Source organism: Artemia franciscana, chromosome 6 (assembly GCF_032884065.1).
Source record: "Artemia franciscana chromosome 6, ASM3288406v1, whole genome shotgun sequence".
Classification (NCBI taxonomy): Eukaryota; Metazoa; Arthropoda; class Branchiopoda; order Anostraca; family Artemiidae; genus Artemia; species Artemia franciscana.
The window spans coordinates 21660388-21679428 of NC_088868.1; the positions used below are offsets into that span (position 1 = coordinate 21660388).

A 19041-nucleotide genomic window follows, 5' to 3' on the forward strand; every position below is an offset into this window, starting at 1 on the left:
CCCTTTCAACTTCTTTCTTTCGCTCCCCCACTTTATCTACTTTCTCTCTTTGTATTTCCTGTCTCTCCTATCCCCTCCCCTTCTCCCTCCCTCTCTATCCTGATTTCCCTCCCCTTTCTCTCCTTTATCTCTCCCTGTGTTTGTCTTTCTCTCTGTATCTCTCTTTCTCTCCTCTATCTATCTATCTTCTCTCCCTTTCTCTCTCAATTCTCATTCGTCTTGTATTTCTAACAGTTTTCCCAAAGCTAACATACAAGTTTGATCCAACAATTCCTTTTCTTTCAGGATCTAGTGTTCATGTGCCTTCTGAGCTAATTATCAGAAACTCAATAGTACTTCCCCATAAGGAGTTATCAAGAAGTGTGAACATGGAGATCGTCCTTTAATTCGAGTCTTGGCTTTGGCTTAAAGATTAGAACGTTGGGTGTATATGGAAATAATTCTGTTATGGGTGGCCTTGAGTTATCTATTTTATTTATTTATTTTATTCTTGATTAAGAATATCGAATTTAGCTTTGTATTTTTCCTTCATAATGTGGTTTCAGTATTAAAAGGAATCAAATATAGTTTCTGAAAAAAAAAAAAGATTAACTGAAGCCATACTTTACCAAATTGACTTTAGGATCATTATTGAACAACTTTGAATTTAAGTTTAGAACAACGATTCCTAAACACAGGACTATTATTTCATTGGAAATTCCACCAAAATATGGAAAAAAGATAGTATTGTACATTTAAATAAATCTCTATAACTGTTACTCTAAGGATATATAGTATGAATTTTGTATTGTAACAAAAAAAAACTAAATTTTTATTATTGAACAATGATATTGGCATAAGTAACCTTTGGAACATTAAACAAAGACTTTATTATGTATCACTTTTGTTATAATTTCTACCAATGTTCTAATATAATCTTCTTATTTAACTTAGGCAACTCATATTTCGATTTTTTTTTCATTAAATTGTTTCATTTAATGATAAAACCTCATTACTCAGTGGAAGATTTTTTTACATTGTGTTCTAAAATTGGTTTATTTTACCGTTATATTTTATGATTATTTTTTAGATGATTAATACATTACCAAATATTACTTTGATAATTCTTTTTCTGAGATATTGTGTTCTATTCTGTTCTATTCTGTATATTTTCACTACTTATTAAATAAGATTGTTACTTGATTCACCACTTCTACTGTCACTGTGTGCGAGTGAACACATAGGCTCATTGTTGAACAAACATATCCAAATGTCTGGTCGAAACATGGGGATTGATTCCTGTCTCTTCTCAGTTTTTTTTTTTTTTTATGGATTTATCTGTGAGAAAAAATGCTCTAAAGGAAATATTAACTTCTCGCATTCGGAAATTACGACTCCTTTGAACAATTCTCCTATTAATTAAATAAAAAGAAATTATTTCAACTCAACGTAAAGAGCAACAATAAAACTTAAAACGAGCAAAAGTTTTTCTGTATATGAGAGGGTTGCCCTCTCGTTATATCTCGCTCTTCACGCTACATTTTTTAGTAATTTCTTCCTATTTTAGGCTCCCACCCTTTGTAAATATATGCGCTGGACGTCCAAACTAAACATTGATGATTCAGTTCATTCGTCATGCTGAACAGATAACTTAAAAAAGATGGCGTAACAGTCATTGCAACGGGAAATTTAGTTGATCATAGACATGATTGGATTAGTTTCAATGATTTGTATACTTCCTCGCCATTATAAGTGGTTAAAATATCTTAAAGATAAGTTTAAACAATACTCGTTAAATATTAACAAGAGAGCAAACTTTTGCAAGATAAAGACCGTTTTGAAGTTTTTTTTGCAAGACTTATCTGTCTCCATATGAATGAGTTATAGCAATGGTTGAATTATAGCATTGGTGATTATTGTGAGAAATCCAATACAGTGGTAATCGAAATTCATCCTTATGGTGGTGCTAATATTGAATATGGTATTTAATTCTTACGTGATAATTACTGAGGTTCATTCTTTTCTAAAGATTAAAAAAAAACTTAAATTAAGGAGCAACATTAAAACTTAAAATGAATAGAAATTACTCCGTATATGAGGGGACTGCCCCATCCTCAAGCCCTCGCTCTAAAATTGTTAGTGCTTTAAAAAGCTTCTTAATTCAGTTCAGCGGCCCTTGTCTTTACGCAGTGGTTTTTAAAGAACTGGGACAAAAAGTCAAACTTTTACTTCTTCGAAAATCAGACATTTTTTTCTGGCTTGTAGCTTTTGATGTTTAATATTAAACTTGAATTTAAGCTTGTGGAATGAGCATAAAAAGCCAGTTCTTCTGATGTATTAATTTTTATGAAAATTCCCGTTATTAGAGTTTTGGTTAAAATTAGGCCGAGTCGCTCCTTAATTCCGTTTAGTAACCACGAACTAACAAAGTAAAAACATTTAATATGAATTTTGTTTTCAGTAAACTGCAAATTATGTTTTTGTCTGCAGACCTGCTAATGTTAATTTCTGCTCGTTTTGAGTTTGACTCGGTTCTTTTTGCAATTTCGGTTCAGTTTTGGTTTCGTATAATTATTGATGGTGATTTATCGTAATCTCTGTTCGTTTTTTATTGGAATAGTCTTTTTTATAGAAAAAGAAAGTTATGTCTTAAATTTGTTCGTTTTTTCCTGTAAGAATCCATAGTTGGCTTGCTATATATTTTGAAGAAAAATTTTCAAAAATACACCCTACTGAAACTCTTGACGCAAATAGTACCTTCTTAAGTTGACCTGAAAAATAAAACTTAACACCATTCCCGAAAAAATTATATCTGTACTCTTTGACAAGCTGGGTATACTTACACCTTTAATTTAGTTAAATTGTAAGAGCAGAAGCTGTAATGGTAGTAGTCCCTAAGTTTATGCTTAATACACTGGGTCTTTCTTGGGATATTGCTGAGATGACTTATATACACAGTACCATTTGATTGCCATTCGGTCAAAGGTTCGTTTGGCCGACAAGTTCAATAGACTTTTATTTGAAAAGTTCCTGGATTCGGATATTTTTTATCCTCGCTTTTGTCTGGGTCCTGCCATTAAGAATTTGTCATCTAAACCTCATAGTAGTCAACAAGAGGCAGTTTTGTCGAAGGGTTTTAAATTCTGTTTTCAAACACCAATTTCTTATTCAAGAATAATTTCTAAGGTAGGAATTATGGAATTATGGCTTTTTTTGATAGAGTCGAGGCTTCTCAGGAGCTCAGAGCCGAGATCGTAAGGAAACTAAGCACCTTTAACATGAGCAAAATTGAAATAATGTCACAAAAAATTACATTAAAATGCTTTCTGATTTGAAAAAGGATAAGGTCCTTACTATCACTAGAGCAGACAAAGGCAACACTATTGTAATTCTGGACACTAATGATTATGATCGTAAAATCAATACGAATATTTCTGATACCATTACTTACAAAAAACTGGATTTTGATCCTATGGATAAATATGTAAATTCGATAAGAAAGGAACTGGAGTCTTTGAAAAACAATTTACACATTACCCCACAGTTTTATAATAAATTATATCCAAGAGGTTATTCTGCACCCAAGATCTATGGTCTACCCAAAATTCACAAGACTGGAGTCCCCCTCCGTCCCACTGTATCAACTTTCTCGCCACCTGTCGCAAAATTAGGAAAATGGTTGTCGGTGGCATTGCGTCCACTCTTAGGAACACAAAAATCAAATTTAAACAAGATCCTTCTAAATATCGAATTTCATTAAAATCTGATAACCCATTCGTAAGTTACAGATACCTCATTTTTTCTAATTTTTCCGGACTACCCCCCCCCCCCCCCAACTCCCCCAAAGAGAGCGGATCCGGTCCTGTTATGTCAGTCGCGTATCTTGGACTTGTGCTTATTCCTCCACCAAGTTTCATCCTGATCTGTCCATTCTAAGCGTTTTCCAAGATTTCTGGTTCTCCTCCCCGAACTCTCCCCAATGACACTGGACCCGGTCGGGATTTAAAATAAGAGATCTGAGTTACAAGGTCCTTCTAAATATAAATTTAATAAAGATCTGATCACTCCTTCGTAAGTTAAAAATACCTCATTTTTTTCTAATTTTTCTGAATTAACCCTCCCCCCAACTCCCCCAAAGAGAGTGGATCTGTTCCGGTTATGTCAATCACGTATCTAGGAATAGTATCTCTTCATGGACTCTATTAAAATCTCCGCTATAGACAGTTTGAGGCTCTCCCCTTGTTTCTGGGGCAGATTCATGGACGAAGTGGTTTGCATTTGGAAACATGGCTTAGAGTCCTTAGATCTTTACCATAATCATTTAAATAGTTTTGATAAAAATGTAAAATTTACTGTGGAGTTTGAAGAAAATGGCAAACTACTTTTTCTTGATTTCCTATTGACTAAAAGGGGTTTTCATTTACTCTTCTCAATATAAGAAAGCCTATACACAATGATAGGTATTTGAACTTCCATTCATGCCACCCTATTTCAGTGAAACGAGGAGTTGTGATTGCACTGGTAGATAGAGCTTTCAGAATTTGTTCCCAGGAGATTTTAGATTCCGAATTTGAGGGATATTTTATTTTTTTTAATAGTTACCCGATTAAATTCATTGATAAAATAAAAAAAAATTGACGCAATAAACATAACAATAGGGTTACTGGAGTTTCGCAGTGCTCAGAATTAAATATGCCTAAAAGTTTTATTTCTTTTCCTTATGTACCTGTTTCGGTGGAGATACTTAATGAATTTTGCGTAGACATAACATTGATACGTGTTTCCAATCGGTGAGACCATTAGTTAGTTTCCTTAATTCTAGGGAGGATTTAACCCGGAGTTTGTGGGGTGTGTAAAATTTATTGTTCTTTTGGAAAGTTTTATATATTTAGAACTCATCAACAATTTATTGAGCATCGCAACTCAATAGAAAAAAAAACCTACAATTAAGAAAGCCTCCTGAAACTTTTGTTTCGGCTCTGGCTGAACATACATTCTTTCATCCTGAGCATTTTGTACAATTTGATGAGACCACGGCTATTTCTAACGATAAGGGTTTTTGCCAATGGGCGAGGGAGGCTATGGAAATTAAAAAACATACGTTTGCTAATCTTTCAATCAATAGGGACATGGGAAATTTAAATATGGACTCAATTTATGATTGTGTTTTGAAAAATGAACCAATAGTAAATAAGGGAATTAAGATTTTACATAATCACCAGGGGACTAGATTACCTACTGGACAAAAAGAGTTGCTTCAGAATTAGCTAACAAGAGGATTATTTCGCAACAGAATATTTAACTTATTTTCAATTTTTTTTAATTTTTTCTTAGTTGCTTTGATGTTCTCATACTTTTCCCTACGTGGATTAGTTGCTACAAATGTATTTATTAATATTGATGGTAGTTTTATTTGTTTTTAGTTTAGTGCTTTTTCTTTTTATCTTTGTTGATCGTGTGCTGAGGACGCCTAGTTAGCATACAGGCGAAATATCCGCATCCTTTTTGTTTTTCATCTTTTCTTTCTACTGACCGCAGTCTCGTCTATTTCTACAGTCTTTCGTCTTTCTATAGTCCTTTCATTGAGTTTTATCTCTCTTTGTTGTTTATTGTCATGGCTGGCTAGTTCGGCTTAAGAACTTTCATATAATTACCTGTACTATAATTTACTGTATTGTTTTTATAACAAGAGACTGAAGTCAAACAGACGACCTTTTAAGCTGGGTAATACAGGTATGCACAAAACAAAATCGTATCCATGCCTGCTACTGTCAACCTCTTCGCGCTTTTTTCCTGTGAAAATTGCAATCTCTCGTAAAATGTGTAAGTAAAACATGTAAAATACCGGTAGAATAACGGTAAAATAGGTAAAATGCGTAAATTACATAAAATGCTTAAATTAAGTAAAATTGCTAAATATCAATTTTTACGGGGTACGTAAATTACGGTAAAATACCCAATTTTGCGTGACCAGTTTTACCAGTTGCAATACTATCTAGGACCCGTAAGAAATTACCATACTTGCAGTGATAGCTACAACCATGTAGAGGGCGAATCACGGCCTATAGTAACCGAAAGCTTGAAAATGTGGTTAAAAAATTGTCTAGTAGGGAAAAATTGATATTTATTGCTAATTCAGAAATGATAATTATTATTTCGATTTATTTTAATAGGAAAAAGTTACTTTACTAAACGGATTTAAACTCAGCCTGTAAGGATTTACGGTCAGTCTCAAGCCTGGACAAAGGAGGGAAGTTTTACGAGGGTTTAGCAATCTGCCCCTGGAAAAAAATATGCTAAAAATAACATCAAAGAAAAATGTAATCGGAATTCCCTTTTCAAATACGACCCTTGCACCCTCCCACTGGAAAGATTTTTAGTGCGAAAATACCACTAAAAATTGGATTTTGGAACGTTCAGACGCTAGCACAGCTGTCGAAGGTGGAATAGCTAGAGAAGGAGATGACTCGCTATCGGTTAGACATAATGACCTTCTCGGAAGTGTGATGGCCGGGAAATGGAAAGCAACTGCTCAGCAGCAGAAACACTTTAATCTTCAACGGTCATGAAACACGACGGGAAGCTGGACTGGCCATAGCCTGTGACAATTAGCTGGAAACCCGTGAGCAACCGCATTTTGACTGCTCGATTCCATAGGAAACATGCCAAACTGACCCTGGCTGCGTGCTATGCACCCACTAACGAAGCCAAAGACGATCACAAAGAGACGTTCTACAAAGAACTGACATCTGTCCTTAAAGATGTACCCAGACATGATATTCTATGTGTCATGAAGGATTTCAACGCAAAGGTTGGGAACGACAAAGATTATTGTGTTGACGTCCTCGGAAACCACGGCCCTGGAAAACGCAACAAAAATGGAGAGTTGCTTATGGAAATGGCTCAGTCCTTCGGTTTGGTTAGTGGCGGCACTCTCTTTGCCTATAAAGATATATGCAAGTACCCTTGGACTTCACGTAATGAACACATCGGGCTGACCTCACAAACCTCAATGCCTCAATCCAATGGGAATAAGAAGATAGGATGAGAGGTGATTGGTGACTCTTCTTGGATGCCCTAAGCTTCTCTGGAGGCACAAGAAGATCCAAGGTAAGGTAAGGATTTAAAACAATCAGTACGCAATTTCTCTTTTCCAGAGAAATTGCCTGCGGATTTTTTATGGTACCCTGCTGACTGACCGTATTTCAAACATTGGACTGTACGAGAAGTGTGGTTAAGCTCCCCTTTCTAGGGCTATGATGAGAGAAAGTTATAGATGGCTAGGTACGTCCTATGGATGAAGGATGACAGATAGGTTGTCCTTTTCAGCCAACCGTCTGGGGCTAAACGGAAAGCAGGTCGTTTTTGGTTGGGTCGGGAAGATGTAAGGAAAGATTCAAGGGAAATGATAACTATCTGGGGGGTGTAAAGAGGGAGGTTTTAAATTGATTTGTATGAAGGAGTGTGTGTAGGTGCGCTGGCCAAAGACGGTTTGGTATGCGGTGAGTTGTTAGTAGTATTAAAATGTTATTTTGAAAACGAATTTACAAGCATGTTCAGTAAGAGCCAGAAACCCCTTGAAAATGGTTTTATAACAAAACGAAAAGTCCACCATTAGAATTACCGTTGTAAAAACCCCATACAGGAAATTTCCAGTCCCCCAACTTGAACAATAAGGTAAATGACTTTTTGCATAGGTAGAACTGATGTGCTCTCTTTTTTACCTTTTTTTTTATTCGTCGCTAGCTGGGCACTGGAACATCATAGAAAGCCCTTCTAGGGCTCATGTAAAAGGTAGTTTTTAAATATCTGATCGCTTTTTAGAGTTATTTTAGAATTAAGGTGCTTATGGCACCCTAAAATTGCAATTTGGGTGATACTTTTGGAATGGAAAGGTGGGGCGGGGCACTAGAACATCAATAGAGAGTTGTTTAAAGACTCATTTAAAAATAAATTTTTATTTTAATTGCTTTTTATAAGTTGACTCGATAACGCCATCATAAAGAGCCATATGACACCCAAAAAGTTGACCTTGAATTGTATTTTTTTTTAAATCTAGGCAAGGGCTAGGAGGCAAATAGCGTACCCCTCCCCTCTCTTTTAAAAGCTCAATAAAATACTGTGTGTCATTTAAGTGTTCTTTTCCTAGATTTGTAGTTAAAAAGAGCATTTAAAAGCCACATTGAATAGTGATAAAACTTCGAGATCTAAGTTATAGTTTTGTCTGAATCATCATAAAGAGTATTTAACACCGTCATAAAGTGCCATATGGCACCAAAACGGGCAAATCTTGGGACCATATCTGGAGTAACCAAAACTTTCAAAATGCGTTGTCTGAAAGAAAAAAAAACAACTTGTGATTTGTAGCCGATCTAGGGATAGTGACTATTATTTCAATTAGTCTTAACAGCAAAGTGATATTTAGAGAACAAATTTACAGGAATTTTGAATAACAACCTGAAAACTCTTCGAAAATAACATTTGATCAAAACACTATGTACACCATTGAAAATTGGAATTTACCATTGTCGAAAATCCCATCACATGAAACTTATATCAAACTACATAGAACATGAAGAAAGAGTATGTGCTTCTAAAGTAACAGCATGGCATAGATCGTGCCACAGTAAAAAAGGATTTTACTGCCTTAAGAATTCTATTCATTGCATAAATATTTATTCTGGCGAAAGCAGAGAGCGACATCGATAAACTAGTACAAATGAACCGACGATTTATTTTTCCGTGTTTTTAAAACTATACAAAACTAGCGCTTTACTGAAAACACACAAGAATGAAGTATTTTTTATGGAATTGGAAGCATGAAAATGGTAACATTGTAATTTAAATGGCTGAAAACTCTAGACCTAAGATTTACAGCCTCCTTTTTAGACACTCTCCCTCCTTTCACCCTTCAAAAGGTAGGACGATCATCTGACAAGGGCATAAATGCTAAAGTAATTACTTAAATTTTTGACAACCCATTAGTAGAAGGTGGCCTTTTCAGGTAATTAATTCAAAAAAAAGTTTCTCTGATAAACAGAGAAGATGAAATTTTAAACGAACAAAACTGTTGCTTTGCAGTTTATTCTACAATATTAATAATCTCTTGCTTAGCTTCTGCTCCTAATCTTGCTTGTCGCGCAGATTTTGTATTTTCAATAAAGTACTACTTTTGCATCGTGCTAAAATCATGGGAAAACAATTAGTAGGTTTATTTGTACTAGTTTATTAAAATTAAATAGGCTTTGAAGTAATAAGTTTTGCTCTTTTTCAAGTTTCAACTTCGCTCTTTACTCCCAGCAGAGTTTTTCCTTAAATCATTATTAAGTTAGAGTACGATGAATTATTGTTGTTATTTTAATAGCTGTCCATAAATGTTTCAGCTAGCACGCTACCACCTAATTTATGGTGTTAATTCTTTCAGATTACGGTCGGAGAAACAAGATATAGCCAGATGCAACTTTTAAACATTGTGAATTTATCCTTTGCAAACTCTTGCAATATCCATATGACGTCCGTATATACGGCGTCTGGGGAAGATAGCCGGATAATGTTAACTTCAACGGCTATTTTTAAACACTGCGGCTTTATCCTTTGCAAGCTCTTACAATATCTACATAGATCTATATAGATGGCGAAAAAAGAACTTGAAAAGAAAAGACGAATTATTCCTTTCTATTAGAGGGTTGGCACGTTTAAGCAAGGTATTGTAGAAATTTTGTTTCACTCTAGACTAATTCGAGCCATGATCATCTTGTTTCTACGGATTGAATCGTTTCCTTGTTTTTTTTTTTTTTTTACTTTCAAATGTTACTCATTCTAGAGTGCTTACCCTGTTATCATCATAGCCTAGGTAGGCTATTCCCAGCCTAAGGCTACCTACAGGACATCCACCATATGGCTAATATGGGAGTTAAGTGCATTGGTAATGCAAATGAATGATCTATTTAGATATAAGATGCAATTCTGGGTATATATTTGTACATTAGGGGGATGAGGGTATATAGTTTATTGTGTAAATAAATGGGCTAGGCAAAACTGTAGAAACAAGGAAGAAATGAAAATGAAGGTTCTCCTCCCTGTAAAATGAGTCGACTATGATTATTCTACATATTATGGGATAAGAATTGTTTTCTTAACATGTTTTCTTATGTCTAGCTAGCCTAGGACATTACCATATTGCTAATATAGGGGTAAAGCTCATTTGTGCTGCAAATGAATGTTATATTTGGTAAAATTCTAGTTAATTGACTTCTTGCTGTCTCAAAAAGGAATTAGGCTAGGAAAATGAAACCTTCAGGGATGGGTCTACAGGCTAAACTATGTCCTGGGAAGGTATTTTAAGTACCCACCTCCACCCCTTCTCCCTCTAATGGGCCCTGAAATTTGCCTACATGACAGGTCTATACCTGTTAAAATTTTGACAAAACAACATTTTACCTTAATTTTCAGTTACTAGTTGCATTTTCTCTGCCTTTACTTCTGAAAATGCAATTTCTGTTATTTGAGTAGAATTCTGAGCCATATTAATGTTTTTTTTTCAAAATTTAGGAAATGTATTTGCATATCTTTAAAACTATAGAAATTGGGATTAAGCAAAGCTGTGAAGCCAAAAACAATTTTAATATACTTCATTCAAGCAGAAGATCTATTTTGCAAGGTTTCACTTTTATAACACTCATATTTTTAAAGGTCATCAAAGGTCAGGGCCCTCTAGAGGGAGAAGGAGTGGAGGTAGTTGCTTCAAAATACCTTCCCAGGGCATACTTTAGCCTGTAGACACATCCCTGAAAGTCTGTAGATTCATCCCTTAAAGTTTCATTTTCCTAACCTAAACCCTTTCTGAGAGAGCAAGAAGTCAATTAACTAGAATTTTACCAGATCTTCTGCTTAATTGAAGCACAACAAAATTGTTTTCAGCTTCATAACTTTGCTCAATTCCATTTATAAGGTTTTAAAGATATGTAAATACATTTCCTAAATTTTGAAAAAAAACATTGATATGGCTCAAAATTCTACTCAAATGACAGGAATTGCATTTTCAGAACTAAAGGCAGAGAAAAAGCAACTAGTAACCAAAAATTAAGGTAAAATGTTCTTTTGTCACAATTTCAATAGGTATAGACCTGTCATGGATGCAAAGTTCAGGGCCCTCTAAAGGGAGAAGGAGTAGAGGTGGGTGCTTTAAAATACCTTCCTGGGACATACTTTAGCCTTGTAGACCCATTCCTAAAAGTTTCATTTTCCTAACCTAAATGCTTTCCAAGATAGCAAGAAGTCAATTAAATAGAATTTTACCTTATATTTAGACTAAGGATGCAATTCTAGGTAGCCTATATATGTGCACATTAGGGGGATGGGAGTATACACCCTGTAAATAGGCTATATAGGTTCTAAGAAGTTCATGAATTTCTATGAAAAACTATATAAAAAGGAAAGAAGTGAAGATAAAGGTCTCCCTGCAAAATGTGTTAATTGTGATCAGTCTGCATATTATGGAGTTAAGATAGTTTTCTTAACATGGTTCCTTATGTTCATCTAGGCTCCTAGGCTTATAATCTACTGGTTCTGGTGTTGGCTAATTTAAAGATTTTTATAAATAAGCTATGCACTATAAGCTATATATATATATATATATATATATATATATATATATATATATATATATATATATATATAAATATATATATATATGCATGTGTGTGTAAATTCTGGTTAGTACATCCCACAAAAGAGTTTCCACAAGTACATAGGATTTTATAAACCCTACTTTGTTGCTCTATAGAAATTGGATCCTTTCCAGAATAAAAAAAAAAAAAAAAAAACTGGCCAAAGTACTACTACCTTTAAAGCTACCTTTAAATCATTTATTTTTTAAAATTCTTTTAAGTTTTTCACTCAGCCCTGGAACATATAGTAAAGAACAAAAAATTTTTTTCTTTTCTGTTATTTCTAGGATATCATTAGAAAATTCTAGAAATGCTTTTTGAAAGTCTGGTCAATCAACCAACCTGGGTAATGGCTACTTATTAAAATTTCTTATAACAACAATAATTCCTCCTCAATAAATTTTGGAGTGTAAATTCTAAAAATATGGCCAGTTAAGGATATGATTAAACCAATTTTACTTTGTGAGTGTGACCAGAGAAGAACAACAAAAATCTATTATTGTTAGTAGGTTTTCTGTAAATGTTAAAATCCAGACTATTTTCATTTCTTAAAAGAAGAACATCAAGAAAAGGAAGTTTCTTATCCTCTTCTAATTCTACTGTAAATTTTAAATCACCTCCCCCAAATTTAAAATGTTCTAAAAAACCTTTTAATTCCTCCTCCCCATAATTCCATACTAAAATTATGTCATCCATATATCTCCCCCAAAATTTATGTTTAAAAAAATATGAATCTAACACTATTGTATCAATATTTTCTAAAAAACTATTTGCTAATAAAGGACTTAAAGGGGTTCCCATGGGTAAACCATTTACTTGTTCAAAAAACCCCCTTGAATTGAAAAAAAAATTAAGAGAGTGTATTGCACAACCTAACTAAATTCATAATTACACTAACATCCAAAACTGTTTTACCCCTAATTAAGCCCAAATTTCTTAATATCTTTCTTTCAAGAAGAATTTTTGCAGTTTTTACATCAATATTTGTATACATTGATACTATGTCAAAACTTGAGATTATAGAATTTGAAGAAATTTCCACTTCTTTTGGTTTTTTCACAAGTTCTGACAAATTCTTAATGTAACAAATTTGTGTTGACATGAGTGGTTTACATAATGACACTAGCCACTTGCTAAGAGCACTTGTTGGTGACTTTGTACTTGCAAGAATTGGCTGGAAATCTATATAATTTAGGGCACAAAGAACTTCTTGGTAAGCATTTGTAGTAAAGTTGAGGTGTAATCTTCCCTTCTTCCTTCAGAATCCTTAACTCATTTTTAAACTTCTTTGTGTATGAGTCTGTCAGGTCAAAAGAAAGTTTTTTGTATGTTTTCTTTACTTTTCAGTAAAACATTTAATTTTGAACTGTAGTCCTTGGTATCCATTACCACTTAAGTTTTATAAATAGGATTGGTATGAGTAGGCCAAATAAAGGTGAAACAAAAATCATAGACAGCACAATGGTGCTGTCTAAGTAAAGATGCAGATACTGGATAAGTCAAAGTATTACAACAGATTGTGCAATGTTGTATTGTGACATATTGCCCACATTTAAATAGCAACCGTATTTCAAATTTGAAAATACTCAAAAAATGAAGTTAGAATTGTTAACATATCCATTGGTCATTGTTGGACAAATAATATCCAAAAAATCTGAACAACTTTTGGCATGATTGCAGCAGATACAATAAATTAATTAAAATTGCCAGGGATGCCAATTGGAAGGGGAAATTGACTCATATGGTTTGAAAATTACCTTCACCTTTGTTTCTTTGTTAAAAAAACAAATTCAAAAAAATTACACATAAGTTTTCCTTGTGTAAATTAGGGTATGGGGTTTATACATTCCCTGAGGGATTACACTGAATATTGTTTTATATCTATGATTCCCTTCACAAGCAAAGCATTGTCTCCTAGTGCTGCAAGATAAAATTGATAACAATAGAAAAAGAGAAAGAGAATTTGCAAATATGGCAAAACAGGAAGCATAGAACATTTTTCAATTTTACCATTAACTAGGCATACATTTTTACTCGATGATAAGGTTTCAAAGGCAGTATATTTGGAAAAATATTAACGCAGAACATATTGTGAAACATAATGGACCACTATTTTTCTAGTTTTCCCTATGTTAAAATGAGTATGGGTTAATAGAAAAAATATTTTCTCAAAACAATGAGCAAATTTGAATAAAACAAGCAACAGTTTTAAACCTATCTAATAAATTCTTTTTTTTCAAATTATTGAGGGGAGGCAATTGCCCCACTTGTCCCCCCCCTCAACAATGCCACTATGAATTAATGAAATCTAAAACAAGCAAATTAAAATGAATTTTCAAGCCAAACTTAAAACAAACAGTAACTACCACAAATAAGAACAGATATACACATCTCCCCTTAACCCCCTAAAGGCAAGAGTTTCATTTGTATTCTATTGAAAACAATTGTCCTTTTGTTTGTCAAAACACCAAAAAAAGAACAAAATTGTAATGCTAGTCAAGATTCACAAGATAGAAAAACAATATTCACTGAATAATCTCCTTTGCAACTGATTTTTTTTCTATTTTTTTGTCTTCATTTCTTGGACTGATTTTACCTCCTTTTGTCCATTGAATGGTTGACTCTGTTTTAGGCAAACCAGTATTTGGAGACAAAGATGGTTTGACCCTCTCATCCCCTATCTCAAACATAGAATTTGAAGTCCTATTGTCCTCCTCTCCCCCAATGTTCCCTGAGAGGTCTAATTCAATTCCTTAAGCTATTCTCAATATCATAGATAGGTTACACTATTTTACATGGGCATATTTTCAGTGCTTTGATTTGAGGACAAGGGAGGCCCAGATCTGGGGGTCTGATGGTGTGGGATACCCATTAGGGGGAATGGGGGTCCTCCCATCAGAAAATTCATCAAAAATACAAGTCTGAACATGTTTTTAAGCTGTCTTTAGACTTATTTTGGGAAATTATTTTATAATGAATACCAAACGCCAAACAGTAATAAAGTAAAGGAGGTGTGGGTCTTCAAGTGGTAACAAAGGAAAGATACTGTTTAGCAAAGATGCTACTTGGTTAATTTCAAAAGCATTAAACAGTACTTAACACATACCAAATAAACAGAATTAAGTTGGCAGTCCTACTTTGGTATCTGTCCAGCAGTGGGGGTTCACTGTCAGATTTTCACTATCTGCTGTGCCTGGCCTTTATCTATTTTGTACACTTATTTTACCCTATCAAACTTAAAACAAAACTAGCGCTACTGTAATTTTTGCTGTATTAACGTTAATTCAGTAAAAAGTTCATTTAAAATATACCTCTTAACCTAGTCCTTTTTTTGCCAAAAAAAAAAAGAAAAAAGAAAAGAAAAAGGAACTGGCAATACATACCCCAGTTTCTTACCAGTTATCGTTTTTAGGTTTACCTAGCAGATGAAAGTATTTTTCAAAATTATTGGGGTGAGACAACTGCCCCCCATTGCCTTCCCCCATCCAATGACGCCTTTGTTATTCTGATTGTTTATGTGCACATACTATCTTCTGATTTGCTTTTTTACTTCGACCTGAATAAATTCTATATAGAAGTCCTATAGGGGTTTATAGTACAAAGATTTTGGGGCAAACCAATATTTGGTCCCATAAACGAAAGATTAAACTCCACTCCTTCACTCAGAAAAATAATAAAGGTCTATTCACCCCTCCTGACAGCTCCAATTTGGTACCCAAAGGTGCTTTCAGCTTTTCTGCATTCAAATGCCCCAAGTATAGGATACCCATTTTCTAAGTATCACCCCAATAGATGCTTTGCCCAGGGACATGTTTACCCCTTTAACCCCCCCCCCCCCCCCCAGCTGCTAATGGAGACCAGGCACAAAAGTATTACAAAACCAGATAAAAAGTAAAATAAATATACCGTTTGATCTCCCATTCAGGACTGTTTCCACATATATTAATTACTGCCTATGACATTGCATCTAATCCCTTCTGATTTTCCCTAGACTATGGAATGAAGTTTTTTTTTTCTTTCTTTCAAATTAGTGTTGTTGGACACTGCAAACCAAATGTTATTGAGAAATGAACACAAAAATAATACAAATCCACAAAGTAAGCTTTTATATATAGTATATTTGGAAAGAGCTTTGATTTTTCTTCGAATTGGTTGTATTTGGCATAATGGCCCAGTGTAAATTAATTTCTGCAAGTAAGGGCTAAATTTGAAATTGTGTCGTTTTCAAATGAGTAGCCTTAAAAAAGACACAAAAATGGACATCAGCGGGTGTCCATGGAATTCCAATCATATGTTGAATTCCAGTTTCATTTATTCTGAGTACATATAGAGAGATTGTTTTTTTTTTTTGGGGATAGAAAGCTAAAACAAAAAACATAAGGGAAATATGTTGAAAATATAAGCAACTATTTATCAAAGACTCTAGGAGGATAACCCTGTTGGTGGATTTACCTGTTTCCGTAAGGAAGGATCTCACCTTGTTCGACTTGACATTACAGTATTTAATTATTTGCAATAGTACTTGATTGAAAGAGTGACAGTATTATTAAATACAAATAATGTCAGAATATGGAGGCTTTTTCATCTCAGATTATGGAAAATGTAAAGATAGATTTTATTTTACACCTTTTTAGGTTATATTTGCAGCTTAAAAAATCTTATTGTATCAAGTTTTGTCAAAGCTGCTACTATTAAATATGTATTTCAATGATATGCCTATCAGGCCCAGATGCAAGAATTTATTAGAGGGCTCACATTATAAAAGGGGGCGGGTAAAAACAAAAAGAAAACAAATTATAAGAGAAATAAAATAAATCGTGAGAAATTTCAGTTTTTGTTGATTTTGAGAGAGATCAATGACCCCCTGTGCCTTTGCTTGACCAGATATGAATACAGGAAGCGTTTTGAGATAGAGGTCATGCTTTAAGGGAACACAACTTGACTGAAAACAAAGAGTTGGTAAATTATGGAAAAATATGAGATATAATAGAGAAAATCCCTGAAATCACAAGATTCGAATGGATCTGAAGGCATCCCCTAGCCTAGCCTACATGCAAGGCCTGAACCATATCTGTGTAAAATCGTTCAAACTCTATTTTTAATTTTGGTGCACTTTTTAGAGTAAAACTTTTTAGACTGTATTTTTATAATCGTTGCCCTTCAGCAGGTAATTTGGATTTGAGTGTGGTTTTGACTTACATCTCACTGATGCATTAATATCATGAAAAATAGTTCGTGCCAAGCTAAAGAAAACCTGCTAGGTCCCAACCTGGGCCCCTTGTAAGCCACACTTCCACTTCCCCATAACACACACACACCCTATCCCCCATATGTGCCCCTGTCTCTGCCCACCCTTTAGATACTCTTGAAGGTGTTTTGTGTCTTACTGCAGTAAAATACTATTTGGTGCCACACATGCATGTATTTTTCAGATTTGCTACTTATCTATGTAAAAAGGCCAAGGAACTGAAACGTCGATTTTACACTTTATGTGCCATCAATGGCTCTGTGTTGCTATTTTTCATATCCAATTGACTTTAACCTAACATTGCTCAGTTTTGGAGATTTTACTTTAATTGAATAATCATGTTTCAGGTTTTATATCTTTCACATTGTATTAGCTGATATGGAAGATCAAGTCCATGGATATGAAGCTGAGGAGCATGATCAATATGGTGCCCATCAAGGATATGAAGGTCAGGAGGTAGATCAGTCCATGGATGACCCTGTAAGTTTGATTAGCTTTATTGTTATATATGAAGTGAGAAACATTAATTTATTAAACAGGATGCTCGCGGTCTTGATTATAAAAAATAATGGGTAAAAAAAACAAGACACATTTAGTGGAAAGAATGGAATTCTATGAAGCGAATGTTGAAACGTTTTTCTTTTAATTCAAATTTGATGTCTACTGTACACAAGCTCAAAAAGTTCCAGTGTCACGTATTGGAGGATGGACAATCACCTCTAAATTTTGGAAAAATGTCTTTTTTGGTATTCTATTAAGAAAAACAAAAAGAAAAAGAAAAACTCTGCCTCTGGATTTCAACAAAAGCCTTTTTTATGTGTGTTCTCCTTTTTCTCCAGTATTTATCCTCAAAGTTTATATAGTATACTCATTGTCAATGAAGAAATGTTTAATACATGAAGAGTGATGTGCCTCCCATTTATTTGTTTGTATTTTTTTTAACTGACTGCTTTAAATAGTATGGGTGGTCACAGGAATTTGGGAGGGGGCTCATTTCGTCATGAATTGAAAGTTCTAGTGCTCCTTTGAAGTCCCAAAGGGGTTGGAGCGAAATAAGCCCTGCTCTTTTGTTGCAGCTATCTCCCAGATAACTCTCTTCCCTTGTTACAATGGATGAAAACTTGAGATAGCTGTTATAGTCAAAATAAGTGGAAGCAGTAATCAAAGGATGTCTAGATTTTCACAATTCGAGTTTTAATCTGGATTCCACCTTTGATGTCTCACTTTCAACAAGGTTCATGATTCTAAGAATACTTATCTTCTTTTTGTAGCATTGATGATAATTATAAGACTTAGGTAGCCACATCACTAAGTCAACCTTGTTTACGAAGTTTTGATGCAACAGTTAACTTCAAATAATTTGCCTATACTAAATTCCAGGCTTAAAAACTAATAACGAAAGAAATACCCAAAGCTTGTTTTATGATAGGGATTCAAAATCTGTTCTCATCAATGATATAGCTAGGAAGACTACAAATAAGGCACTTTAACCCAATTAAAGGGTCGCAATTTGACCCTATTTTTTTTAAGTAGACTTTCTTGCTTTTTGTGCTGAAATGAGCTTTACCTGGCTTTGGCAATAGATTTTTTTTATTCAAAAGTTCTAATTGTTTCCAAATATAACTTAATTTTATTCCTAGTTTAAGTTTAATCAACATAGAGGGCAGGGCAACTGTCCACTCAAAGAAGAGCAATTTGTAGAATAGTTCATAAAAGTGTACTTTCTAAGTCTTAGAGCTAGACATTTGGAAGCATCTTTTGTACTAGTCTTGGCTGATCCCCAGCTACCTTCCTTTGGGAAAATATAACTATGAACGCTACTTTTGATAAAGCTGTGACAGTTATAAAAATCAGAAGGATTTGGGAAGGATGCTCTCAGACACCCTCCCTCCATTTCCCTTCTTGTTTACCCTGAGTTTGTCTAAACGCTTTTGTCTTTTGGTGGTTTTGCAGATTTTATTTTAGCCTTGGAAAGCTCAAATGGGCCCATCGTCTGATTAATTTGATTTAATGAATTGAATATTTTTGTCCCAGTAAGGAATGCATAAAAATACGACTTGCTGTAAAAACACGTATAGAAATATGACTATTACAAGCGGTGGTATGAACAGGAACCTATTTCTTCAATTTGCTTTTCATACACGT

At 34.2% G+C, this 19041-nt stretch overlaps 2 protein-coding genes across 2 annotated transcripts in view; both read left to right on the forward strand.

The window, feature by feature from the left end:
- The window catches only part of LOC136028182 (mannose-1-phosphate guanyltransferase alpha-A-like), a gene marked incomplete in the record, with an annotated part of 42383 nt that extends 41201 nt beyond the window's left edge, over positions 1-1182 (forward strand). The window contains 1 exon segment of the mRNA XM_065705883.1: positions 286-1182. Coding sequence (XP_065561955.1) covers positions 286-386 — 101 coding nt within the window.
- An 8452-nt stretch (positions 1183-9634) lies between these two features.
- The window catches only part of LOC136028184 (uncharacterized), a 155612-nt gene continuing 146205 nt past the window's right edge, over positions 9635-19041 (forward strand). Inside the window, exons 1-2 of the mRNA XM_065705885.1 lie at positions 9635-9683; positions 17244-17376. The gene's annotated coding sequence lies outside the window, so the exon portion shown is untranslated. The remainder of the gene's footprint in view (positions 9684-17243; positions 17377-19041) is intronic.